The 27944-nt window shown below is 42.7% G+C and overlaps 2 protein-coding genes across 4 annotated transcripts in view; one reads left to right on the top strand and one right to left on the bottom strand.

Annotated features, from left to right (window-relative positions):
* Nucleotides 1-4105: 4105 nt before the first annotated feature.
* dbx1a (developing brain homeobox 1a) lies at nt 4106-7349 on the top strand. Its single transcript, XM_085460702.1, has 4 exons — nt 4106-4552; nt 4670-4771; nt 6336-6538; nt 6664-7349. Exons 1-4 carry the CDS (start codon nt 4189-4191, stop codon nt 6949-6951), a joined length of 957 nt encoding a protein of 318 aa, XP_085316828.1. The 5' UTR covers nt 4106-4188; the 3' UTR covers nt 6952-7349.
* A 63-nt stretch (nt 7350-7412) lies between these two features.
* Nucleotides 7413-27944, bottom strand: part of nav2a (neuron navigator 2a) — a 101556-nt gene continuing 81024 nt past the window's right edge. For all 3 annotated transcript variants that reach the window (XM_085460698.1, XM_085460696.1, XM_085460691.1), the window contains exons 17-40: nt 27388-27671; nt 26282-26347; nt 25594-25638; nt 24863-25023; nt 24552-24734; nt 22196-22248; nt 20255-20278; nt 19790-19864; nt 18161-18244; nt 17917-18040; nt 17544-17728; nt 15893-16065; nt 15645-15798; nt 15232-15418; nt 15015-15112; nt 14820-14915; nt 14457-14631; nt 13797-14032; nt 13244-13395; nt 12886-12957; nt 11115-11311; nt 10916-11034; nt 10441-10641; nt 7413-10291 (exon numbers count right to left, since the gene is read on the bottom strand). In XM_085460698.1, coding sequence (XP_085316824.1) covers nt 10166-10291; nt 10441-10641; nt 10916-11034; nt 11115-11311; nt 12886-12957; nt 13244-13395; nt 13797-14032; nt 14457-14631; nt 14820-14915; nt 15015-15112; nt 15232-15418; nt 15645-15798; nt 15893-16065; nt 17544-17728; nt 17917-18040; nt 18161-18244; nt 19790-19864; nt 20255-20278; nt 22196-22248; nt 24552-24734; nt 24863-25023; nt 25594-25638; nt 26282-26347; nt 27388-27671 — 3270 coding nt within the window. In that variant the 3' untranslated portion in view covers nt 7413-10165. The remainder of the gene's footprint in view (nt 10292-10440; nt 10642-10915; nt 11035-11114; nt 11312-12885; nt 12958-13243; nt 13396-13796; nt 14033-14456; nt 14632-14819; nt 14916-15014; nt 15113-15231; nt 15419-15644; nt 15799-15892; nt 16066-17543; nt 17729-17916; nt 18041-18160; nt 18245-19789; nt 19865-20254; nt 20279-22195; nt 22249-24551; nt 24735-24862; nt 25024-25593; nt 25639-26281; nt 26348-27387; nt 27672-27944) is intronic.

The raw sequence follows: 27944 nt of genomic DNA on the forward strand, positions 1-27944 counted from the left end.
CAAAACACCCCAAGTGGGAGCTGCTGCTGAGGTGAAGCCCGGTCACAAACTGAATCCATTGAAATAGATGTTTGGTTAACTTCACATGGCAGGAGCAAAGACCCATTTCAGCTTCATCTGAAACCTGTACACACTGGGACATTTTAAGAACTGTATGGGCTAAAGGCCGGAGTCATCTGACAAACGATATACAGCGAGGGCACAAGCACTCACAAACTTCAACAAGTAGTACCAAAATCATTAAAAATTGGAGGGGATGGGGGGCATGAAGATTATCATAAATTATTTTAATGTTATCAAAGAAAGATGAGTTTAAGGCTTCTTTTTAGTAATTGCTTTATAGAAGCTGTAATTTACCATGATCTCACTGAAGTAGTTGATTACAATAAATGTACGTACCACTAGATCATTTCATATTGAAAATGCAAAGAATATCCTATTTAATTTTTTATCTTCTATTTGCTTCCACTGGCTTGTCTACTTTCCTGCATACTTGTTTCTTTTAATAAAATTGGATTTACTGTATGAATACTTCCACACTGGCAAGTAAAAAAAGACTCAGTTTTTTTGTTTGTTTGTTTGTTTGTTTGTTTGTTTGTTTTTTAGATTATTAGTGTAGCACACCATCATGTGAATTGTAGTTTGTAATCAGCCAAAACTAGTTTCTCCTTTTTCTATTGCAAGTATAATAAGTGATGCAAACGTGATCCAAAAAAGAAATGATCTGTTTCCAGATTTTTATTTTTACCTGTTTATTTTTTCATGCATGTGAAAATAAATGTAAAAAAAATCTTCTGGAGCTATGTAGTGTTTGAGGACTCATATTTTGGACACCCAACACAAAAAGTACGGAACTTACATTTCAAGTTTACCCTTTTCCCTTAACTAAAGCCTAGTTTTATTTCAGAGTGCACCATTTTTTGTATTTAAATGTTAGTGGGTAACGAGTTTGGCGTTGTATTCAAATGGAAAATATCGAGTACAAATATGTAAAATGTGCAAAATTAGGCTTTTCTTTAACATAATGAAACAAACTGCGTCATTTTTCTCGTAAATTTGAATTTTGCAGTATGTAGAGCTACAAATTGTTAAACTTTCGACGTGCAGATTTTTATTTATTTATCAGTTTTGTTGTAATGATTCAAAGCTAAACAGTGTTGCTAAAACCACACTGAAATCGGCACAACAGAAGTTGTCGGGATGGATGTGTTAACTCAGAGAAAGCGTTTAACGGAGTCAACAGACCCTGATGGAGGTGGATGCCGGCTAAACGGCTGCAGGGTGGAGATGGATGGACTGGTGGCCGGTGTCATAAACCAGGCAGCAACCAGTCAGCACAATCTGTTCGTCCCGGTTAAGTGAAAAGACGGGGAGTTCCCTTTCCTCGATGCGCCCACGTCACTGATAAATAATGAGGGAATAATAAACAGTCAACCACCTGTCGGACCCGCAGCACAATAGGACGGCCCATAGAGAGCCTCTCATGCATGGGTAACATATTTACTCAGCCCCTTTCACTTAACGAAGCAGAAAGAGAGCCAAGATAATGGTTAAGTTCATCTATTTGGTAAACTGGCATGGCCCAGCCGGAAAAAAAACTATAACACTCTTAGGAAAAGTGTTTAATGTAATCAGTATAGCTGGGAGTGTAAATGAATTGCATCTCCTGCAGCTGCCACTCTGTAATGGTAATCCCTATACAGACAGGCCTATCAAAGGCTATCAGGATATTCTGAGTACTATAAATAATACTGGCAATATGAATAATATTGCTATGTCAAACTGACGCATTAAAAACTAAACGGTAAACACCACCGCGGATCCACACTTTCGCAGTGATTTATAAAACACTTCTGGGCTTGTACTACAGAGTATCACGTGGTGCCGCCTAAACTTTAACTTGTATCTGAATCCCTGCGGGATGATTGTATAAAAGTGATGGACTGCATCGTGCTCTGACAGAGGGAGGGAGGGAGGGTCGTTAGTGTTAATGTTTGAGAGATGCGCTATTAATGGCTTTTAATTCAGCCGCAGCCAGCTGTTTTTACTCGGCCTGGTAAAGGAGCGGGGACGTGGCAAGCTTGCAAAGCTCGTAGAAATTAGTCTCGGTCAGCCAGAGAAGCCTATGCTTCCTGCTAACCATCTGCTTACCGCTCACAAAAGAAGGATTTCGGGCGGCCAAGTAAAGGAATATAGGCTCATAAAAAAGCTTTGAAGGTCTCGTTACTTAGCGGAGGTGTAGCTGCCGGGACGGAGCGCTGTGTTAACGCCTGTTTGTGCGTCCTGCGCTCGTGAATAACGCAGACGCACCTCTTACAAGCGCTGACTCTCTTTAAAGGATCATTTCACGGAGGCGTTCCCTTTTAATTATCGGAATTGTGGCCACTTTATATTAGACTGACGTAGAAGTGCTAATCATGATCTGAGCTGATCCCAAATGAAGCTTAGCTTCATACAAAATTTGCAACTCAGAGAAGGGAAGGAAGGCTGATTTTTAATTATGTCAGATTTTAACTCGCTCTTCCACTTAACAGTGAACCTATTTTCTTCAAAAACAAAAACAAACTAAAATATGGTCTAAAGAGTGTAACTACTCTATTTTTTAGTTGGTTTTTTTGTTTTTTTTTTTTAAGGAGACTGAAAAATTGCACACAATGAGTTTCATATCTGTAAATGAAAATAATCAGTGTGATCGAAATTAATTTTTGGTAAAGAAACGTAATTAAGGCCTAAAATGCGCCGAGCGTTGTACTCTTGAGCTCAAAGAAAAGATATAAACGAAAAAAACATCTGGGGCTAAATTACATATTTTAATAAAATCAAGTTGTAGCTTTTGTTTACATTTTAAAGCCACATATTTCCTCCAGATTGGTTTTATTTTAATTGTTTGTTTGTTTTTTAATTGGGTTTAATACTGGCAACAATTGGGATCCCCCCCCCCTCCCTCTTTGAGTCTGAAACGCATTTTCGCCTGATTGCGCTGCTTTAACGGGTTTTCTGGGGGGGGGGGGGGGGGGGGAAGGCTGACAGAACACGACTATCAGGCTCCAAGTCGCTTTAATAAGAGTTTTATATGGGGTTTCAGTGTCCGCTCATATGAATGCGTTTTAAATCAAATCACAGATGCACTTTTATTCAGCCAGTTAAAATAGCAGAACAAAACCGTCTTTAGAAATAAGGCTTTTTTTCTTTCTTTTTTTTTATTCCACTGGGCTTTTTCTGAAGGCGAGAGAAGGAAGGGGAGAAAGGCCGAGGGGCGCCTCCTCCGCAGCTGAGGGTGACAGTTAGTTCATGGTTAACAGGATCATGAGCGCACGGCTCAGGCCGCACACTTCTACTCTGCGCACAGCCGCAGCTCAGTGCGCAATGAATGAAGCCTGTGCAAAAAAGAGTGATATTTAACACATCTGTTAAAGCGTTTTGATAGCAGAAATCCGTTTAAGACATTATTCCATGACGAGGGCCAGATTGAGTGTTGAGAATCCTATGAAACCCTAAAAGTGATTTACATCTGAGATGCAGCCCATGTCTGCAACTGATGTAGAAGGTGTAGGTTTAACAACAAAAACAGACTGCAGTTTATTCTAATAATGACAGCCAAATAGAAATCTCACCTGATTTCTTTTAAAAGAAATCCACCCCAAGATTTTTATTTTTTGCATAACTGACAATAGATTAAAATAATAACTAAGCTTTTCTTTAACGCTCCCCTTCTACTTAAAGAAGGGGAGCGTTAAAGCTAAAAGGGAATGATATCTTTTTAAGCAGTCATTAAATCTCCCAATATAATACCTGAATACAAAGATTGCTCTTTAATTAGGGCGCTTGGCTCTGCCAAACAAAACAAACTGAAAGGAAAGTAGCCAACATGCAAAATTGATGACTGAGCCTCCTTTGTGGTCCCCACATTGTGTGATACTTGCTTATGAAGTCTAATACAATCATAAATTGCGTCCTCCGGCCAATCAGCGGCCCGGGAGATGCTGCATGAAAGCGACCCATGTGGAGAACTTTGTTGAGCACCATTGTTGAGGCTGTCAGCCCTGAGTGGAGGGCCGAGGGGGGGCAGGCTACTATAAAACTTCTCTCCCCAGAGTGAGGAAACCAGAGGAGTTAGCAACCGTTCACAAGACTGATTCTCTCCCAGCTGACACAAGGAGTATTTGAATTTTTCTTAAAGCCGGGACCATGATGATCCCAAGCGTTATTGCGCCTCCTGCCTTCTACCCCGGGCTGTACCGGCCCGCCGCGGCTCTCCCGCTCCACCAGACCCTGCCGTCGGCCTTCCAGACCCACTCCAGCTTCTTGGTGGAGGATCTGCTGCGGATAAGCCGTCCCGCCGCCTTTATAAACCGGACTGTCCCGTCAGCGAGCGCCTCCGTGACAACAGCCACCACCACCGTGTCCACCGGCGGCGCGCTGGAGCGCACGGTAGCGGTGGGTACGGGGACGCGCGAATCGTGCTCACCTAAAACATCGGTGCCGAACAGCAAGGATCCGAGTTTTCTCAAGTTTGGAGTGAACGCCATCCTCGCACCCTCACCAAAGACTGGTGAGTAGACACTACAGCATCGCTCTGCTTTCTCCTTACGCGCATGCGTTTGATTTAGAGCCACTTTTTTCTTTTCTAAATGAAGGAATGATTTTAACATGCTCTGCTCTTCAACAGCGTCCTTACCCCCTGCAGTCCACAGTCTGAACACCAAGACCTTCCCCGTCCCCTGCTTTGACGCAACCTTTCACCCCATATTCAGGGCGCCTTATTTACCAGGTAGGCGCAACATTTGGTTTTTTTACTCGCTTCTTCCTTATCTACGACTCTCTTTGGCCTTTAGAGTCGTGTCTGTACTAATTGCATTTAAATGTAAAACACTTTCACCCCCTCCTGTCATATATTTTAACCAAAACAGAAGCAGTAAGGGAAACAAACAGCCAGAAAAGAAGAAATCACTGTCTCATTAATGGGGACCGCTGGCTCTGGCCTCTGCGTGGACCCACACACCCACCCCCTAATTAACCAATTATCCCAAATCGTCACGCTCTAAATTTGAGGCGGGGTGGCGAGTTATAGTCCCCCTTGCTTCCCATTGGGGGGCGTTTTGGCATTTCCCCGGCACCGCGTTTTCCCACAGCGTCCGGGGGGCCAGCGGGCCACTGTGGCGGGCAACAAAGCCCTCACCACCGTGACCAATTTGGTCAGCTCCCACCGGGTGAACCACCCACACACCCCGGAGAGTGACTTTTACCAGTCGGACCAAAGGCGTGAACCAGTCATGCACTAATTTCCCTATTAGGCGCTATTGAGAGTTTTCAATATTCTCACAAGACCACATAGCGCGTCGTTGTTCTTGGTGCTACTGCGAGCGCGGGGCAGCTGCAGTCAGGGGGAGTCCAGGCAGTAGTGTGCGGACAGGAACACCGTCCTTCGCCGGGAGAGGGGATTTTCAAATAACGCCAACGTTAAAAAAAAAAAAAAAAAAAAAAATCCCAGTTGTGCTCCAATTGGAGCAGTCGGGGGAAAGTTTTCTGCATGCTGGGCGACTCATAGGATAGGTTACCGCTGACCTCAAATCCCCACTCTGTCTGTGCCTTAAACGTTTCTCTTTTCTCCGAGCGGGCCAATCATCGACTTGAGATAAAGAATAATCTCTTAGAAAAGTCTATAAAGTCGCTAGTCTTTCATTCAGACAAATCATAATAGAGATGGAGTCTTTTCATGGGCTCAGCTGAATGCCTCAACAAAACAACTCCAGCGTCCTGAATAGCTTTTCGTGTTCATTTAATGAAAATGATTTGAGGGCACGAAAAAAAAGCACCATTCCCCTCCACTCTTCACTCCCCCATCCAAGCATCAGTATTCTGGTATGCAGTTGTGTTTAGTTTGAAAGTGTAAATCTCCTTTTGTTGCGATAATATATGGCCTTCGCCGCCTGTCCAGAGTCTTTTCACCGTTAGTTCATTACTACACAATTACCGTTCACGGTTTATTAACTCCTCTATCCGCCCTCACAGGGTTCCTTAAAGGATATGCTACCTCTTTACCATACCAATGCGGTTGGGGACCGGCCAATGTGCTAATTAGTCACCTCGTGCCATTTCACTCAGGACGCATAAGCACTGCACAGTTCCAAAAGGGAAACTTCAAATAATAATCCATTGAAAGCTGGTCCTAACGCAGAATCGTTATATTCATGCGGCCATGTCATGGTCTCATGTCCAGGCAGTTTTAAGTACAGCAATTCGGTACATTTGTGGCATGGTGGTTGTCTTTAATGACGGAAAACGATGCTAATTGCTTCCACTTAATTTTCTGTTTTGTTTTTCCTGCACTGTAGCATCTTCATCCGTTGTTCCAATCCCGGGGACTTTTTCGTGGCCCTTGGCAGCCAGAGGAAAACCCCGGAGAGGGATGCTGAGGAGGGCGGTGTTCTCCGACGTGCAGCGCAAAGCCTTGGAGAAAATGTTTCAGAAACAGAAATACATCAGCAAGCCCGACAGGAAGAAGCTGGCATCTAAACTTGGCCTAAAAGACTCGCAGGTAAAACTCGCAAGTGCTCAAAATGTTCAGTACGCCGTGCGTAAAAACCAGTTCCGTAATCCTCTAGCGACTAACCCATTATCGACAAACAACTTTACCCACTCATGATTTTCTCCTTCTTGCAGGTAAAAATTTGGTTTCAGAACCGACGGATGAAATGGAGAAATTCCAAGGAACGAGAGCTGCTGTCTTCCGGTGGATGCCGCGAGCAGACGCTGCCCACCAAAGCCAACCCGCACCCGGACCTCAGCGATGTGGGCAAGAAGTCCTCAGCCGAAGAGGAAGAGGAGGAAGAAAAGGAGTTCGGAACAGAGAGAATGAGGGCGGCAGGTTCCACCATCTCCTCTCCCTCCCTCTCCAGTAAGCACTCGGATTTCTCGGAGTCAGATGAAGAGGAGATAACAGTATCTTAATTTATTTTGAAAAGCGAGTATAGAGTTATAACCCATGATCTGTTTTTATGAGACTGTGACCAGATTAGAAGGAAACTGCCGCTGTGACAAACCATCAACGTCGCCGTTCAAACAAGTTGCACCCATGTTTGTGGCTTCATCAGTGCATGCGCACTGGACAGGATCTGCTACTGAGACACAGTTTGTTGTTTTGCACAGCTTTGTTGAATTGTACAGTATTTTGTACAAGTTCGTATGGAAGTTTTATGCCAAGAATATTGCGTTACTTTACATTGACATGAATAGAGTTGTTTATTGAAAAATGTAGCTATTTTGTTAATTTATACCAATTTGTTTAATAACTATGTTGTATTATGTGCTGTATATATGTTTATTTCACCTTTTGTACAAAAATCAAATAAAACTAAACAATTCCAAGTCACATGTGTGTGCAGTTTTAAGATAACAGTTTGACCATTCAATCATAAATAATTATTAATTTTATTGAAACACAATAACTTAAGACTAGTACAGTGATATCAAATTTAATTCTCTGAGCCCTGGACAAACCAGTGATGAGAAACTGCACCAATCTGCTCTGATGTAAAGAGACTGTACACAAAATACTCCTTTTCAAGTACTGTAACAAATTGTCTAGAAAAAGGTCATCAAAATGCTGCACAATAATAAACTATTTACAAAATTATGTTACATGTAAAAAAAAAAAAAAGTACATTGCTAAGAAGGCTAAACATTCATTGAGTTTGTGAGTAATAAATCAACAGACGAGTCAAACGCTTGATAGACATCCACACCTCTCAGAGTGGGTTTACACACGCAAACAGAATTAAGTCTCTTTGTGCTTACGAGGACAGTAGCAGGAGAGGCCTTATGAAATACACAGACACACTTAATGGACAAAGAACGTTGGCCACAAATCTGTAAAGTCTTCACATATCTGGTTCCAAGCTGTACATCTCGAGGCAGTGCTGAAAACAAACACGCATGCGGCTTTTGGCTTCCATTTGGAGATCAGAATGAATGTTGCATAGGATAGGTGAGAAAAACATGGAAAGTCGCGCTGGACTCCATGACCCCAGCTTTAAGCACCCCTCCCAGAAGGCAGGCTGGGAGGCTTAAAACAAAAGTATGATATTCGTAATTCTTTAAGCTACTGAAATAATGGCAAACCACTTTTCATTATCATTCAACCACAAGTACTTTTATCTCACCTCTGATTAATTATATTAATATAAACAAAGCAGCATATGCACTAGTTTTCCATAATTAGCTCAATATGTAGTTATGACAGTTTTGTTCATCACAAATCACATAAAAACAGACAATAAGTGTGGCAGAAGCACAGTTCAACGATGTGGATGAGGTATAAAAAAAATTAAAGACTTTTTCTTAAAGTTCCCCTCACCCGATCAACCATCAATAAGTTAAGTTCGGGTATTGAGCACCACAACACATCCGAATCTTTTTCTTGATAGTGGTCCAAATATTTACACCATCTTCTCAGTTCACACATGCATACAAAAGCACTACTTCTCTTTCATGTGTATTCAATCATGCGGCATTGGTGAATAATATGATGAGAGGTCCGCATCACTCCTCGACAACCGCAGTCGCTCGAGGTGAGAGTCGACTCAGAGCCCTGTCAAGTTTACAGCCATTTAGAGGAATAAAGAATCCGCTAATGCACGTAGAAAATAGTAAGGCATTGTTTGTTAGAATTCAGTCCAGCACCAAAAGGGTTCTGTGCTACAACCGCCTGCTTGGGGCTAATGTGCATGGAGATCTCAAATGTTTACTAAGGGGGTTGAAGCATGAGCTCACAGACTTGCACGGTGAAGTTGTAACACAGCTAGAGGAGAAGAATTCCTCAAAAAGGACAAATCTAGCTGTGGTGGATGATAACTTCCCATTAAGTGCCCTTTCCATTTAAAAATCTTTTTGTGAGAACTTTAAAGGGATTCTGTAAAAGAGATTTTCATCTGTGCAGTTTTTTAAAAGTTACTTTACAGATGCTGTGGATTAAAAAAAAGAAACAAAAAGCTTTTCTCAGGAAGTAAGTGTTTATATTTGTCTCTTTAGCCAGTAAAACCTACATGTTATCCTTCTAGATTTACTGGAATAATAATTTCTCAGCTATAATGCCATATAACCTCTGTGGACCTTAAAGAAAAAGTGCAATATAATAAAATACCAAAACAAAGTGTAAGTAGGTTTTGTGATAACAACTTTTGATTCAACTAACTAAGCTTGCCTTCATAAGGTTCTTTCTTAAAACACGGTGTAGACAAAGCTTTGCTACAGTATTTGCTTACTTCTCTGGTACCATATAGAAAGCCATCAGTTCCCATCCTTCATGTCCACAAACACGCTCGGCTATGGCAGGTAGGAACTCATCGCTTAGTTGGTTTTAATGGACACGTGTCCTTCGATGGACTCTTTTTTTTGTCTTTGCTAGTTTGGGATGGACAACTAATGAACTCTCTGAGAAGTCTGTTGGAGTGAGATCAGGCATGCTATGAGACTGAACATTCACTTTGGCTCGATTCATCCTCCAGTGATCACACAGGCAACTTCAGCAATGGAAGAGGAGGAGGAGCAAGAAAGTGGCTGGCTGTTCCTCCATCCATTCAACCCACAGCAGCATATATGTTTTCAGAAGGCTGAAGTACAGGGTTCACTCACGCTCCAGAGCTGAGGGCCTGTATCACCATCTGCAGGCAGCTCTGGCACACTACAGCTTGGCAGGACCCGTAGTGTCTTAGCCTGGTGTCCTTGGACCGATGCTGCAGCCTTGTGGAGGATGGAGGACTCCTGGCTGGTGTTTTAAGTACACTGATGGCTGGTGATGATGGTAATGATGAAGCCTTGCCAACAGCAACAGGCTGCGTGCTTTTCTTCTGTCTGTCTGGAATACATGTCAGGCTCCAGAGAGAGGAGCCACGGGCCACAGTGGTGAAGGGAAAAAAACACAAAAAACAGGACAAACAGCGCAGTGCAGTAGAAACTTCTGTTGCCCGTTTACTGAAATGCAATTTCACTTTTTTTTCTTTCCTTTTTTAAAGTATTTGGGTTACCTGCACCCAAATTAAGGTGGCTGGATTTTGTAGCATGAAATTCAACCCTCAAACGGAAGTTCTCACACTGAGAACAGTTCTTATTATTTAAAAGAAAAATTTTTTTTTTAAAGTGATGCCGGTGTTGCCTTCAGATAGCATCACAAGGTCGACTCCAGCGATGAGTCCAGGATGTCATCCTGGTGGCTGTTGCTGTTGGAGTCGCTGTCGTAGCTCTGTGGGCTCGACGAGGTCGCTGCCTCCTTCAGACGCATCAACATGTTCATCTGTCGGCACAACTAAGTGTCAGTTCGACTGAGCTTTATGCACGAAGCAGTTTCTTTCACACACAGGTTATAGTAGACACTGTGCATTTGGTTTAAATGGTTTAAATGCTCAGAACAGAAACAGGCATCACAGTCTGCTCTTTACTCACCAGTGGGTCTGCGTCACTGTCACTCTGTGGCGGCTCTTTTCTGACTCCTTCTCTCGGGGCTGAGTAGCCATCGAACCCGACATCCTCTGGCCGGAGCTGCAGCAGCGGGGGCCAGTCACCTGGAGGGGGGGTTGCTGACCACGGGTAGGTGTCAATAACCCAGGCAGCTGGGTCTTCCCATGCAGCTCTGCGGCCATACAGCTACAGAGAGAGACGAACATCAGAACTGTGACCCAGAGAAGCTTCGAGGTGGACAAAGAATTTAGGACAACAGTTTTGAAAAACAAGTTTGTTGCTGAGGTTCAGGTTTATGAGTAATAACTAAAAGTTACAGCAGACAAGAGTGAAAGCTGGAACATATGTGAACAGAAATGAAAGAAGACACAGCTTCTGATTCTTTGATGAAATGGGAAAAATGTGAAAGAGAAGAATGGTAATATGTTTAATAACTCTACAAACAAAAACTAAGCCCAACCTGCAGTCCCTCACGCACTGCCTCCAGCATGTAGGGGATGATGGAGTAATTCCAGAGATCAGTAAACCAAACCCTGGAGCCTTCCACGTCCATGGGACATGACAAGAAGAGACGGGGTCCTGCAAACCACAGAGCAGAGGTATAAATAGTGCTTCCACACTGGCATCTATGCACTCCCTGTTCTCTCCCGTGCTCTCACCAATAGTGACATCAGAGGAGCTGTGTGTCTCCAGGAAGCGGTTGAGGTGGTGCCAGACCCGCGGGACCCAGTCAATAATCTTCACCAGCTCTACGTTGCGTGTCCGGCTGCTGATTTCCATCTCGATCAGCTTCCTTCTCAGGTAGCGGCCAAGGAAACCTTTCACTGGCTCCATGTGGTTGACACACAGCACCCACCTGATCAGAGATCACACAGGCATATTAGGACTCAGAAATATAACATCCTACCGCCTGTCCTGAAGGGAGAAGCTGTAACTATGATCATGTGAATCTAAGCATTCAGTTGCCAGGCTCTACAACGACAGCCTACAACATAATCTATTTCTCAAGCCAGGGAACCAGGGTTTTCTCAAAAACCCGTCTGACCAGAAGCTTTAGAAAACAACCATGTTTTGGGGGGGTGCAAACTGCTCTGACATATATAAATAATTGTTGCCCTAATATTACAGTTTTATATTTGTAGCTGTTGTTTACAGTTTTGCAAACTAAACATCCATCCATCCATTCGCTTCCGCTTATCCTTTTCAGGGTCGCGGGGGACGCTGGAGCCTATCCCAGCTGTCATAGGGCGAGAGGCGGGGTACACCCTGGACAGGTCGCCAGTCTGTCGCAGGGCCAACACACAGGGACAGACAACCATTCGCACTCACATTCACTCGCACATTCACACCTAATGGCAATTTGGATTTTCCAATTAACCTATCCCCACAAGCTGCATGTCTTTGGACGGTGGGAGGAAGCCGGAGTACCCGGAGGGAACCCACGCAAACACGGGGAGAACATGCAAACTCCACACAGAAAGACCCCGGCCTGATGTTGGAATTGAACTCAGGACCTTCTTGCTGTGCGGCAACAGTGCTAACCACCGTGCCACCGTGCTGCCTGCAAACTAAACATAAAGAATTAAATTCAATATATTCAAGAGTCAACCCAACACTTACTTAACCCTAGAAAAATTAAATATCGGAGCTCTTAGAGGTGACAAATTCAGCTGTTACCTCCTACGACCCACTAAAGAGGAATTCCTCTGCAATGTAGCTTTTTGTGCTTGTTACATTTTGCAGACTGGGTTTAACAACCAGCATGTAGAGAATCTGTGTGCATGTTTACTTTCCTGGACTTGTGATCCACGTTGAAAGTGACGACAGCATTTGGAGTTAGCGGTCGGCCCTCCAGCAGCAGCAGGTGATGCAATAGCTGATTGGCCAGGTAGGTCTTTCCTGTACCGTTATATAAGTTGTTGGTATTTATGCTTGTGCTGGTGCATTTTGTTTTAATTACTGTGTGGTTGGGTCTCTGTGTTTTATAAGCAGTGCCAGCCGATAGAAACAAATAAAACGCTGGGGTTACCCCCCCCCCCAGGTCTTTGCTCTTTGTTGTGCTCATTTTGTTTTCGGGTGCACACATATTTGTCCGTCTAGCTGTTCCAATTCTTTTTACATTCCTTCAGGTCCATTCTGGCAGTTTCAGCAGGCTTCCTCCAGGAATTTGCTGACATTTCTAAGTTCTTATATTGATGCTATGACATTTATTCTTTATACTGAGGGGATGATTGTTACTCTCTCACTGATAAATTCAAAAACGGGGGTGAAAAGTAGCCAGAAAAACAGAAGAAGAATCAACTGTTCTGAACAGGCCTGTCACTGTAGCTGTGGGTTGCATGGAGCGAACCTGTAGTCACATTTCTAGGGAGGTGCATGTCAGGTTAAGCTGTAGGGTTTACGTAGCTATGGTATAAATCCCCAGTTTACCTGAAGTTGTGGTGAAGCTGCAGGTTGGGGGCAGATGAAGTGGCTTGGCTCATGGTGCCGATAATGTAAGGGCTGAAAGGCAAGAAAAGTACATCATTTCATGAAGTTACTAAACACGTTGAGAGGGATTTACTCTGCTTTAATCTGACGTAACTCCCTGAGCTGTTCTAACAGGGGTTTTCTTTCAGCTCAGTTCATTTGAGGTAAAGTGAAGCCAACCTGCTCTACAGAACAACTGTACACATTTTCAAATAAATGCGATACTTCTAGTCTTTATTGAGTAAAAACACCAAGCATGTATACAAAATCCATTCAAGCTTTAGGAGGACTGTGCAGATGGAATGTGTAGTGAACTGACCTGTGCTGGTAGTTGCAGTTGAACAGACCATTGAAGATTTCTCCCAGGGAGCTGACATGGTGGAGGTTGTCCAAGATGACCACTAGAGGGCTCTCTGCCCCTGAGACACTGCTGCACTGCTCGGCCAAACCTGATAAGTACTGACGCAGCTCCTACAAACACATAGATTACGTTTTACATTTCTTAAGCCAGGGAACAAGTTGTTTCTCAAAAACCCGTCTGACCAGACGCTTTAGAAAACAACCATGTTTTGGGGGGGGGTGCAAACTGCTCTGACATATTGAAATAATTGTTGCCCTAATATTTGTAGCTGTTGTTTACAGTTTTGCAAACTAAACATAAAGAATTAAATTCAATATATTCAAGAGTCAACCCAACACTTACTTAACCCTAGAAAAATTAAATATCGGAGCTCTTAGAGGTGATAAATTCAGCTGTTACCTCCTACGACCCACTAAAGAGGAATTCCTCTGCAATGTAGCTTTTTGTGCTTGTTACATTTTGCAGACTGGGTTTAACAACCAGCATGTAGAGAATCTGTGTGCATGTTTACTTTGCTGGACTTGTGATCCACGTTGAAAGTGACGACAGCATTTGGAGTTAGCGGTCGGCCCTCCAGCAGCAGCAGGTGACGCGATAGCTGATTGGCCAGGTAGGTCTTTCCTGTACCGCTGGGGCCTGACAGGATGACGCGCCTGTGCTCCTTCAGCAGGGAGACGTAGCGCTGCAGCATCGGCTTGGGGATGAGCGTGTCGAACACCAGCGAGTCCACGTTTTCACTTCCTGCACCTGTACACGGACACATATATTCATGTCATGGGAGGTTAGCAGTTTGCAGAAGATGACTGAGTTTGTCAAATATCTTAATGTTATTTTCTTTAGTTCAGTTAGCTAAAATCCTCTACCTTTCATAACCAAAGTGTATTAATTAGATTTTTTAATCAATCAATAGTTTGTTTAAATTCAGATAATTTAATGTATCACAATTAAAAATCCTTTTTTTGACAGCTTTATTCATTGTTTTTTTTTTTTTTACAGTGAAATAAAATTTTTATTCATTTATTGAACCCAAGACATATTTTAAGTTTTAGCACAAGGTGTTTTGTTTTGATTTATTACTGTGGGAAACCTTTCTCTTAAAAACTACTCTCTCATATCTGAAGGCTGCGATGCGAACTCATTGGGACCAATGAGCATGCTGAGAGGTTGGTACCTTTGAGCTGGATGTTGATAGTGTTGTCTCCCACCAGGTAGCCGCACGGCAGCAGCTCAGGCGTGTTGGCGGCACTGGGGCTGCTGGGCCGATGGATTTCTCCAATGTTGTATCCCTGCACGCTGTCTGAGCTCAAGCCTAGCTGGCTCACTGGATCCACATGGGTGATGTACTCCTGTCAGAGATAAAGCATTTAGCAGCTTTCTAAGGACTGAAATGTTTCTGAATGAGAATGTTTTGTCCAAAAACATGAAAGTGAATGGAAGGAAATTATGTTTATACAATATAGGAAGTATAAATGTGTCAAATACAGCCAACCATGTTTTGTCTCTATCTGATTCTTAACCATTTTCCTGTCTTTACCTTGAAAAGGCGTCGGACTACTCCATCCAGGACATCCCACTTAGTTTTGCCACTAACACCGATGCAACCAATAAGAAAATGTCGAGGTCGAGCCTCCTGTGATGGAAAAATTAAAAAAGTTGAATATACCAAAAGCCTACAGATAAAATTAAAACCTAAAAACAACCAGAAAAGCGTTTGTTACATTAGTCTCACCTCTCCCCACTTGCTGTCTTCATCCAAGCTAACGACAATCCTCACGTGCCGCCCCTCCTTCCTTCCTCCTTCTCCGCCCGTGTCATCCAGCAACATGTCTGACCGGAAGACAACGTTACATGTGATTTCTCCATTGTCAGTGTTACACATTAAAACATTTCATTGTTAAATACACTGGAGTAATGTATCATCCTGAACTGTGCAGGTCCTGTCTTACCCAGGCTGGTGGACTCACTGGCCGTGAGGTTGAGGCCATGTTGGGAGAGCCCTGGTGCAGGCCCTGGGGTGTGGCCGTGTGTATGAGGGGGAGGAGAAGATGAGATGGAGGCCTGGGAGCCCGTCCTGCTGCCCTGGTTCTCCAGCTTCAGACGGTCATTCTCCGCCTTGAGCTTCTCAATCTCCACCTGCAGATAAACATCCGAAAATAATCTTTTATGTACATGTATGTATTCACCCTTCCCTCATGTCAATTAAACTGTTAGCATTAAAAATGCATTAAACTAAACATCAGAAATCAATAACGCTTCAGTCACATGAGTACAGCAACAATTATATGCAATCAGACATTCAATGTTTACATCCATCTCAATGTGAAGCATACTCAGTAAGCTCAGTCTGAAATTTGCAGACCTGCATGCGGTTCATGGCCTCGCGGAGTTGATCAAGCTGATGTGCAGAGCTAAGAGCCTCCAGGCGGATGTCAGTTAGTTTCATCTCCTTCTCTCTGAGCTCACTGCGCAGCTGCATCACCGTCTCAGCCTCGCTGTCCAAACACTCCGACAATCTGTATGCGCACACAAGGCAATGCAGTTTGAAGCATTAACATAGTGCAATTTGAGCAGTTTTTTGTCACATGCAGATGTTGAGCTAGTACACACAGTGTGTTGGAGTGCGTGTTCCTGAGCATGTGGCCTGTGGCCGAGGTGCCATTGTGAGGCAGCTTGGGAGAGGATGGCAATGAAGAGTCCGTCATCTCCTCGATGTCAGAGTGAGAGGAGGCTGACTTCGGAGATTTCTTCTTGCTGAATGCTTGTTTGAAGGAACTTCGCAACTGCAGGAAACAAAAAGAAGAAAGAAAGCAAGGCGATGAACAGGTGAGGTTATTAGAAAAGCTGTTGAGAGGGGAAGTAGTGGGAAAACTGCAAGTGAGTCACAGGGAGAAGAAATAGGGGGAAACTGTCTTATGACTGACTCAGAGCTACAGCCCCAAACACAGTGTAATGTGTTATGTTTACACTCTTATGTAAACATATTTGTTTTCTTCTTCTTCATGTTAGTAATTTATTTAAGGTGTTTTGGCAATCTCCTACAAGAACCACAAGCATTATGGTTCTTCTGACATTTTCAGGTGAATTTTTCCTTAAAGAGCCAGCTCAAGCGTCATGAGAGCAGCTTTCAGGGAGAAGTAGTGTTAGAAAGGAGAAGAAAGGCACTACAGTGACAGCAAAGTGCAGGAAAGGAAGAAGAGGGCCGATGTTAGTAACCTATAAAAAGTGCAGGGGTTAGGCTTCTTTCCTTTCATTTCACATAGCGTACCATTCTTACCTCATACACCTGCCACATGAAGCGAAGCACAGGAAGACAGAGAGACAAAACAGCACATGTTCATATGGGTTTGGGGGTGATAATGTGTTATGGTGGGACAAACAGATTAAACTAGAGATGCCTACAGGACTAGAGATTTTATTTGACTTCCAGGCAGCTGCAAGCTAATTCTACATCATAGCCACCATGAAGCGAGGAGTCTTTCATGATCCATTATATACTCTCCAACACACGCTGCCCCCATGCACTCAACACATCACTCACTGTATGAGCAGCACCTGCATGGAGGAGGCTCCTGTGGGGTCTCATCTATCCAAGCAGTGGTATTTTATTATCACTGTGACCTAAGGCAGGAAACTCTAGAGGATCTGATGTCTAAAAGTGCTACATTGCTCTTCCTGACATTTGACAACATCTGGATTGACAAGCACAGGTGGCCAAACACATTGTTTCAGTCAATCAGGAGGAAGAGAGGGAGGAAGAAAAGTTTCGTACTTCATCATCTCTGACTTGTCCTCCGGTGCACAAAAAAGTCTTTCAACAACAACAACAAAAAATTTTTAAGTGTCATATTTGTTGTATGATCACTAATAAAAAAAATAAAAAAAAACACTAATGACTCAACATTGGGACAACACTCTATCCAGAAAGCATTACTACATAATTTACAGGTCAAAAGACAACTACTACATTTAGCTAAATATCAAGGTAAAACGCTGATGTTTTCTGATCTCTAAAATAACCAGTCAAATCCATCATTACTTGCTTTTCAACAACACTGAGCCTATGAAAATACTGTTTGTAATCACCTTCTCCCCAGTCAAAGAACGCTAAAGAGGAGAAACACAAAGATGTGTCACCCACACAAATATGAAAATGCAGATACACAAGACAAAAAAAAAAAAAGTTAAAAAATGGCTGCTTGTTGTCACACAGTGCAATCACCTCCTTGTACATAATCTATTTAAACTGCTGGCTTCTTACCCAGTTCTTTTTGTTCTTCTTTTTGTTTTTAGCGTCAGCATCCATGTTGGAGCCCACACTCGAGTGGCTGGTCGCGCTGGCAACACTGCTGACGCTGTCGGAGGAGTGCTGTCTCTTGATGCGCAGATCTGGCTGCTGGTTCTGTTGCTGCTGCTGCTGCTGCTGTGGACTGCCATTACTGCCAGCTGGGGAGACAGAGGATGGGGAAAAGATGTATGGCATTACAATGTGTCCCATGATGACCTTTCTCCCAGACATGTCTATACAGAGCCTCTATACTAGAGTGCCTTTGCATGATTCCCAGTTAATAATCCTGATATTATTGGCACAAATTCAAATTGCTGTACTGAGGCATTACTGTTATTTTCTGTACCTGTGCGATCCCCTTTAGGTGTAAGTTCAGGTGTGTTAATGACTCCATTGATGGCAGCCTGAGCAACAGCGTTCTGCTTTTTCAGAAGCTCGATGGTCTTCCTCAACTCATTCAGCTCGGAGTCCTGTACAGAAAAAACATGATGATCAACCTAACAATCATCTACAGAGACTTTGTGCACAGTAGTTTTCTTTCAAACATCAGAAACCAAACATTTTTTTCTTTTTTTCTTTTCTGTTTTTACCTTCTGCTCGGCCGTCAAGGTGAGACTCTTCAGCCTTATGGTCATGTTGCCCAGAGACTGTTCAAACGCTGCCACCAGGTGAGCCTGACAAGAAACAATCAAATTGCATCTTAACAACTCCTTACATAACATGGCAAATATACAAATACACAAATTTTAGCTAACTTCAGAGAGCTAAGTGGTTCGTGTATAAAGAATTGTATCCCAAGTCTGTTTTATAATATCCTGCAAGTGTATGAAACAATCTTGATTTAATAAACAGAGACAATAAGAAAATGAACGGCCTACTTTTTGGATGAACGGAAAAAAGTGAGACACGTTAACCTTGAGGCTAAAGCCCAAACATGTTAGTCAATCCATCTTCACACCAAAATGAAAACATAACCAAACCCAAATAATATACTAACCAATAATGTCCTGGGAAAAAATATTATCTTCTGGAGAGGGCACATTACGAGTACAACTATGACAAAACTGTTCCAAAAACAATCCTTGGATCCTTGGCTCATTCAAGGCCACAGACAGTCAACGATTGGTCAGACCTAGTTTAACTCTAGGTGGTTTTTTGTTTTTTTTGTTTTTTTTACACGACCTTCTGAGAAAGAGGTAACTTGGGTATGTGTTCACAGTTCAAAAGAAATACAGACACAGACATGACATGTCAAAGAAAAATAATGTGAGTGCCAAGGATTAAAACTGGAGACAAATTTACAACAAAAGACTTGAACTATTCCTTTTGAGTGACATGGATCATTATGGTGATTTAAACAGTTAGACATGGGTGAACTTGCTCATCCTTCACTATTATGTTCTGGGCTGTGAATATAAATGTTCCGCGGACGCCTGTAGAAATGTGTGTGAGAGTTGAGCACAGTGCTGACTGACATGTGATTCAAGTCGTGACTTTTTAGAGCAGCCTCCAAGGCTTCAAGGTGTGTTCAGATAATTCATCATGCATATAAATACATTTGAACAAAGCCCACCTCCCCAATACCAGCTCCTGTCTGCTCCGTCTGTGCTTATCTTTCAACACTCGTGTGCACTTTGTGTATCCAGGCGTCATCGACAACAAATCTTTACTCCACATCTGGGACAAACCCTCGGCATTGTGCTGGGACTTGACACTGCTGTAATGTAACACCTCTGCCTTGCTTCCATATCTCTAATCCACAGTGAAACTACTAGCAAGCACCCACTCAGGCTGAAGATTACCAGCTGAGCGTGGCAGGACTTGTGCAATACAGGAGCAGGGTTGGCAGAAATGATCATGTCTAGAGATGCTTAAAGAGATGTTCTGATCATTCTACCAGTTGTAAAATGATACCTGTAAGAGATATCCCCTCAGTCTGAATAAGTGTTTCTGCCTGTATTTGGAAAATGTTCAGGAATTTGAGAAAACGCTGGCATTTTAAAGAGCTCAATATGTTTGTTAAAACTTCTCTAATTAGCAGTTAGAAATGAGCATATATGGAAATTATTTGACATATAATGGCTTATTTAGCTTAATCTTTGGAAAATAAAAACTATATACTATATATAATAAAAGGGTTTTTTTAACCCCTTTGATAGTTTTGACAGATGTTCTTCAACAGTTTGGGTTTGCATGTTCTTAAGTGCTTGAGGCCTTACATTTGCACTCAGTTGTGTTGTCAAGGCTGAAACTTTTTCCTGGGAGGCATCCAACTCCCGCCGAAGCTTGCGAATCTGAGGATTTACAAGAAAAAAAAAATGCCATGACATCAAAAGGCGCCAAAACAAAAGCATACACACATAGATTTAAATACATGCATGCCTTCATGGAGCATGTATGTAACGCTAAGCACATAAATGCATCCAGCATCAAAAGAGTCAGGCTCCCAGATTGAAGCTCTGAAGCTGTGATTGAAGTTCAGGTTCAGCGGTGAAATGGCAGAAAGCATAAAAGAGCACGCGCAGGTGTTCACAGGAACAAGAGCTTGTTACAGGGTCAGTCACAATACAGCTACACGTGTATCTGGATCCAACTGTAAAAACATCCCCGTGTTCCAACAAGTCCAGTGGCTGTGTGCGGAAAATTAAAGAGGAGAGAAGTGCTGTGGGCGGGCTGATGCTTACCTCCGACTGAGACTTTTCCTCATTCTGTAAAACAAACACCAGAAGATAAGAAAACCATTAGAGGGCACCACTGACTGAATTGAGACAGACTTTAATTAAAAAGCAGAGCAGAGTGGAGGTTGGAGCACACTCTCGTCTGATTTGTTAGCTCCATGGATATGAGCTTTATAAACTGTGGAAGATATTGTCTGGCGTAATATGTCTGGAAAGTAGAGAAATCCTCCTAAAGGCATTTCACTGAGAGATTCATTGTCTTGACAGGCTACACATGGAACAATAGTAAGAAAAGACAGGTAGTCAAATATGTACAGAGTGAGAGCATGCAAAACAAACGCTCGCACGAACACAACACACCCTGCTGCCGTTCACCAAAACAGCGAAACACGCAACACCCACATTTATGTGTAAACACACTGCAACGGAAAGATCTTTCTTAGCAAGAGGTCAGTGTATTGTTGGATCAAAACTGGCCTCCCTGAGGCTAAAATTTAATACGACTATGAAGCCGTCTTACGCCATTTCCAACCAATGACAGCGACGTAGCAAATGCCTCAGTTTTCCATGAATTTTGCATCTTCTGATGAAGATTAGATATAAGATTTAATATGAAGCTTTTAAATACGAAATTACATTTATAGAACTTTGCAGTGTGATTTGCAGTGTGATCAACAGTCTTTCAGCATAGCTCCTGAACTTGAGCAGGAGAGCTGATAAGCCACGATTTTTCCATCTGTCCACTTTCCAGCTCCTGATCGGAGCAGCAGCACGCAACAGCTTTTATCATCTAATCTGTGCACAGAGGTGTGTGAGCACATCTGTGTTGTGGCACGTGGCATCTGTCCACATACGCAAACGGAGCTGTCAATTGCATGCAAACACTAACACACACACGCACACACACGAAAGGCTTATCCTAGATACACAAACAGCAGTCTGTCTTGGAAACGCAGACAAAACATATCATGTATTTTCTCTGTGGTGACACATAAGCTCTTCAAATGTGAATATAATTTAGTTAGGCAAAATGTTTGTGTGCTTTTAAGGACAAGCAATAAATAGGATAAAAGAAATTTCATATCAGTGTGATTTCTAACCTGGAGACCTTTAAACTAAACTGCAAATGAATCTCTGAAATCAATCAAGCACCATTACCTCGCAATCTACACTCAGAAAAAAAAAAAAAAAGTTCCACATAATCAGATAGTTAACAGCTGTATTCAACACTCAGACCACAAGAAAAACAACAAAGACTTTCTGCACCCTACGGCCCTGCTCCGTCTCATCCCTACCGTTAGTTGCCACGATGCGACAGCGCCTGTCAAGGATAAAGTTGCCATCATTTTGCTTCCAGTCTCTTCCCCTCTGTGATTTTGAACCTGCGACTCTTTATCTCAAAAAGAACCAGCCAGTGTCTGAGAGTTTCTCTGCTACACCTGCCCAGGTGAGGAAACTCACACAGGGAGGAGGAGCCACACTGTGAAGCACAAACCTCTGACTGGCTACAGTGCATACTCGTGGGCTGTCCCGTGTGACTTCAAACAGCCAATTTCTCACAGGATCTTTGAGTTACATATCTGCGCGGATTAGGGGGTAAATTCACCAATTCATGTAGTCAGTATATCATAACTGCGCTGACAAAAGAACAAACTGGTTTCTCCAGTTTCCATGTGAATTGTGGTGCTGCTGCAATACCACAATACCTGCTGCTTTGCAAAGACTGCCTTAAATGAGATTTTGCCTTTTAGATACCATCACAAAAGTGCACGCTTTTTCAGTAGCAGTTATATTGAAATGTTTTTCTTATTCTTTATTTACCCAAAAATAATGTATCCAGAAAAAATGCACTGCTTCTCTTTTGCATCACTTTAAAAATGTAGTTTTTATTCAGAACCTCAGTCATATATGACTAACTCTGTTTAACTTGGCAGTTTCTGAACTCACCGTGGAGTAAATGGAAGAAGTGCTGGAGACCAGAGACAGAGATGATCCGTGAACTGAAAAGACAAAATGTGAAAGCAGTGATTAGAAATTACATCTGTAGACACAAGCACCTTCATTATCAGCAGACCTCCCACACTCCCCTCACTAACCACCCACTCTTTTCCAACACTGCCCACCCAGCACGGTTCCTCCCAGTCTTCCCAGCTCCTGCCCACCTCCTCATAAATGACATAATGACTGCCGAGATAAAGAACTCCTACATGCAGCAGTCAGACTGTGGCGCAACTAATGACTCAACTGGTAATAACACATCAGAGGCAGGGAAACAACACCAGCACTGTTTCCTGGCTGTGAGCAGATCAGAAAGGATCAGCAGTGTGATGTCATCAACCGCACCGAGAGGTTGTGCCGATCCCAGCTGATTTATTAGTTCATAAATAGCCTTGTAAGTATGAGATGTGACTCACTTTTATCTTGATTTGGTCTAGACAGAATCATGTGCTGGAAGCCACATGAAAAGGTGAACTGCACTTTAGTTTTAGATCATCATTATTAGTTTACATCTTTTTCTAACTACTAATATCCATTATTCTTCACAGAAGTTGTTTGATTAAGGACGCCGGTAGCGCTGAAGGTTTTATGAGTGCAAATTCCCAGTAAGTCTCTTTTAGCCTGCAGATGCAGGAAGAGGATCAGAACATACAATGATAAAATGGGGAGGCTTTTGGGTGGAGGGGATGGAGTGAAACTGTATAATGGTGTCGCTCTTAAAAAAAGGACAGGTCCGACAAAGTGTTTTGAGTATAATGTGACTTTTGTCCTGTCACTCAAAGAACAGTCGGGTAACTCTACACTTGGGTAATACGCACATGTACACACACACACACTCTTATCCTCACAGGCCTGCACACTGCAAACCAACACACAAACACACAGCAAGAGTGTGTGAGATGGAGAAAGTTATGTCTGAGTAATCTTGAATGTCACCACATATCCCTCACACCTCACTGTGAACCCTGTCATTATCTCCACTAGTAAAAGAGAGGACAGACTCGTAGAGCTGGAAAGAACTGAGGCAGATATGCTATCGGGAATGGCGGTGTCTTAATAATAAGTTTGCAGCGAAGTAACTGTGCGTGCACATTCCACCAAACTCTTAAAAAAAAAAAAAAAAAAAAAAAAAAAACAATCAGGTGTGCGTGACTTTCAAAATTAAGGCAGCTTTGAAACTGTGTACACGAGAGAGGACACGACTAACCGGTGACCTTAGTCTCTTAGCAAAAGAAAGCCTTAAACATGTGTTTGCTTAGAAATGTAACAGTGTTCTGGAGGAAGATAACGGATGGCAAAAGGTGAAATCATGAACATGTCTGGTATGGCTGACAAAAGATGTTTATCAGAGTTTGATATTTTAAAAAAAAAAAGAAAAAAGGTTTCAATGTGGAATTTAGAAGAACACATACAATCAGCTGTTTCACAAAACGTGTTACCAGATTTGATGTCTTTGCTCATGGCTTTGTCCTCTATATTTACACACCGCCTTCACTGTGGAGGACACACATGCCTTTGTATTCCTTTACAGTTTTGGGTGTGAAACCCGCCTGTGATGATCATCTGTGCTTTCAAGTTTTACGTCAGCATCCTATAACCTAAAACCAACCAGGATGACTGTGACAAATTTGAGAGGAGTATAAATTTCTGCACTTTTTTTAAACTATAAAATGTTTCACTTTACCTCCTAGCATGTCTTTCAGCTGCATTATAATAGGTTATGTGTTTATTATGGTTTACTGAAATCCAAGTTCACAGCAAACTACTGTTTTAACATCACTGAATGCTGGGTTTTTCCCCATTGAGAGAACAAAATACTGTGCTTCCTTCACTCTCCCTTCTTCTCTTCCCCCCCCCTCTAAATCAAAGTGCTGTTTCTATGGCTCAGAGGATTGGGATGGCTCCAGCAGAGAAACCTCTCCTGAGTGGGGAGTCTGCCCGCTGGTGGGAAAAGCACTGGTGGGTACTTTTCCCAATAAACAAGCTTATGAAAAAAACAAAGCCACACTAAAGCTGATTATGGATTTCTAAGGGGGATAAAGGGCTTTTCTTTGAGGAGGGGTTGTAATCTGCCCTAATGTTCTCTAAACAAATGGAATAATAATTCTTTTGGCATGAGGACGTGAAATAAGGAAGCTGAGGCTTCACAGTCACAGAGGGATGGGGGGGCATGCAGTTCTTAGAAAAGGATTACACCTAATTACAGATTTCACCAAACATCTGAGGAAAACGTGGCCAGGACTCACACGGAGCCACCGAATATTCACCAAACCACCACATCCAGCTTTTTCCCGTCTCCTCCTACCTTCTTCGAAGCCATCCCTGAAGGATCCCGATCTGCTCATGGTGCGTGTCTTCTCGTCAAGCGACATGCAGGAGTTTCTCAGACGGTTGTCACAGCAAGGGTCGATAGGGGCATCCTGATTGGTCAGGCTGTTGTTGCGCAGACCACCAAGGTTAATCTGAGCTGATGAGGTCGGGCTTGATGCTGTGAAAATGATATACGGCAATGTAAAAGTTGGCAAGCATTACATTTCTTTGTTACTCATATGTTTATAAAATGTTATAAAATTGTGACAAAGGACTAAGGTAACATTGTCAGATGTGGAGACATACCGAGTTGTCCAAAGTTGAAGCGTGTTCCAGAGGGGGAGGTGAGGCTGGAGCCGGGAGAGAACGGAGAATTGCTGGCCGAGTCCTGTAGGCCACTGGTGGAGTGGGAGCGCAGCCAATCACGGGCCTCCTCGTGGCCTCGCAGCTGTGGTGAGGGACCATACCTACAGGACATCAAAGACAAAAAAGGTCAAACCAGAAGTGAGGACACAGAGCAGAACAGGTCTCCGTTTTTACGGATGAGTTGATCTCGATTTGGATTTTTTTCCCCAGATACGTCACAATCAGTGAGATGATTTCTTTCTTTTTTTTTGCTGAAGCAAACTGATTAATGGCTTGGATTTAGCGACAGATGAATCAGATGCTGAAACAAATTAAGACAACAATGTGCCAACACTGACCGACTTCCAGCTGTGAGAAACATAAACTAGCAGGAAAAAAAAAAAAAGCAGAGCAGAAGCCAAAGAAAATCTGAGGCCCACAATCAAGTGTGCTGCATCGAAGCACAGTGACAGATCTGTACGGGGGACAACGCGACATGCCTCTGCACAGAAGCACAACACAACAACAAATGTGCCAAGTGCTAAATTAAAAAGAAAAGCATTCCTGAAAGCGTGACAACAAGCCTCGAAGACTGAATGTGGACGCAGAACAACAAAAAGAAAGGCGGAGGACAATTTAGTGAACCAGTGTGCAAAAGTGCAACATGACCAGCGGGGGAGTGAATTCAGTACCTGAGTCCCTTCTTAGGCAGAGTGTTTCTACCACAGTGTGGTCCGCTGTGGGAGAGAAACACTTCAGAAGAGGAAAACAAAGGAAGCAAGGAGGCAAGGAAACATGTGTGGCTGCATCTCTCAACAACTACCAATTTATATTATTTCTAGACTGCAAAAAACATCCATCTTTACATGTTGAGTCATCTTTTTTTAAATTTTTTTGGACACAATTTTTCAGTTTTTCTGTGGAAAAGAGTTTAAAGACTCAGAAAGATAAATAAAAATAATGATCTGAGATTGATATTTTTGCAGTGAAAACTCAAACACAACCTAAGCTCATGCTGGCATCTCTGTACTCTACCACAAGGTGGCGATAAGTGAACAGTCATAACAGACTAGAAGCTGTCCGCCAAACAAAAACACTGAAGCTGCCAACATCCACACAGACACCCTCACAAATGCACTCTGACACACAACCATTCACACAGTAGCTTAAAAAAAAGGTCATAAAAACAATATCCACACAAACCACCACACAGAGCGACACATTTCAAACTAAAACCACAAAATACTAACTAACTACCGCACAGAGGGACTCTCTGAGGTTATTGGTGGTGCTCTCTGTGTGACAGCAGGTGGTGGTTTAGTAGGTAAATCCACAGCTGTTTCACCAGAAGCCTAGCACTTGCATACAGGCACATTTTACCTGTCCTGCCTCCGAGGTAGGGTGTTTCGGCTGAATATAGGGCTAGCAGAGGGGGAGGAGAGGGGACTGATGGAAGACAGGAAGGGGAAAAAAAACGCACAACAGACACAGAGAAAGAAAGTTTTTAGAAAATAACACAAATGAAGAAATGTTTAAGAACAGATCAAGTCCATGACGCTTCACCAGCGAAGCTAATAAGAAGACTCAGCGAGGGTGATGTCACCTCCTTAAAGCTTGAACTTCAGATGCTATTAAGTTTCCTCTATGTCATTCCTGTCACATTACAAAGTCAACCTGTCAGGATGGAATCTGCTACAATGACCACAATTACTGTATAATCAGCTGAGGGCGCCACGGGATTATGTTTCTGCTCGAGTGCAGACAGAATGACAAACAAGAAGTGACAACTCACCATGGTGGATGCTTTATACATCATTTTGATTCTGAGTTCTTTAAAAGGTAGCCGATGTCAAGTCAACAGAATGTTGGACACAATAGATCTTAGAATAAAAGACTTCAAGTGCTCACTAGAATTAAGCATTATACAAACCATTTTTTACTTAACCTACGCTTTCATATGTAAGGAGCTTTTTATTTGCTTCATTAGGCCATGACCATTTTACATGAGGCATGCATTTCTTATTACCCTTCAACTGCTGTTTGCAGCTACAGTGGTCATTCATTAATAGCTGGATTCAGCTGGATTGTATTATTTTACTACAATTACTGTCTTATTTGTCCTTTTAACTAACAACTCTTTTTAGCTGTTGCTATCTTAGCTTTTAGAAACACAATGTTATAATGAGGCACTGATCTGACTGAGAAACTGAGGCACACTGCAAGGTCATGAGATAACTAACCTGCTTTACTGTCTTTTTTTAACATAATGTACCAAAAGAACATTACAACTCAAAACTAGTCAACACCATAAACATTAGTAAAGTGCTTACAGAGGTAACAGTTAAGAGGACTTCTACACAATCCGACTTTTTTTCTCCTCAGGTGAACTGTCATTAATGTGAAATCTTCTGCAAAAATCAAACTGATGAATGTAAAATATTAAAGGGCTCAATGTTTGATCATTCGTAGGAAATGTGTGTTCTAACCTTTCAGACATGCCGGTCTTGACACTGCCGGTGCGACCCAGAGCGGACAGCGTGTCCTCCCTGTGGGTCCCGTGGCCGCCACCTCCGGCGCTGCCTAGGCTCATGTCGATGGACTCGCTGCTCGTGTGCATGCTGCTGACAGAAGGGAAACCCACGCTTCCAGTTCCACCGTGTCCACCCAGGGTGCTCTCCCTGCTCTGCACAGAGGAGCTGCTCAGGGTGGTTCCCCACGTCAGGCTGTTGGAGGGTCCAGTGGAGGAGTACACAGAGCCAGGGCTGGAGGCCTGAGGATGATCAAAAATTAGATTTAACATAAAAAAAAAAAAAAAATCTGCCTATATTTTGAAGTGATTATTTTGTGATGTGCAGCAATAAGATAGAGCACTGACACAGTCCAATTAAACTTGCTGATTTACACATCTCGCAGTCACAGAGTAAGATTATCATATTGGGAGACATGTTTCTGGCCTAATGGGTTAACCTTAGTTAACCCTGAGCTGATGAGGGAAAAATATATTGATATTGACCTTCTTCTAGGTCTATATTTTATCCCTACA

This window comes from Copadichromis virginalis, linkage group LG1 (assembly GCF_057382275.1).
Source record: "Copadichromis virginalis isolate Kocher_CV1m ecotype Utaka linkage group LG1, C_Virginalis_male_GT1.1, whole genome shotgun sequence".
Taxonomy (NCBI): Eukaryota; Metazoa; Chordata; class Actinopteri; order Cichliformes; family Cichlidae; genus Copadichromis; species Copadichromis virginalis.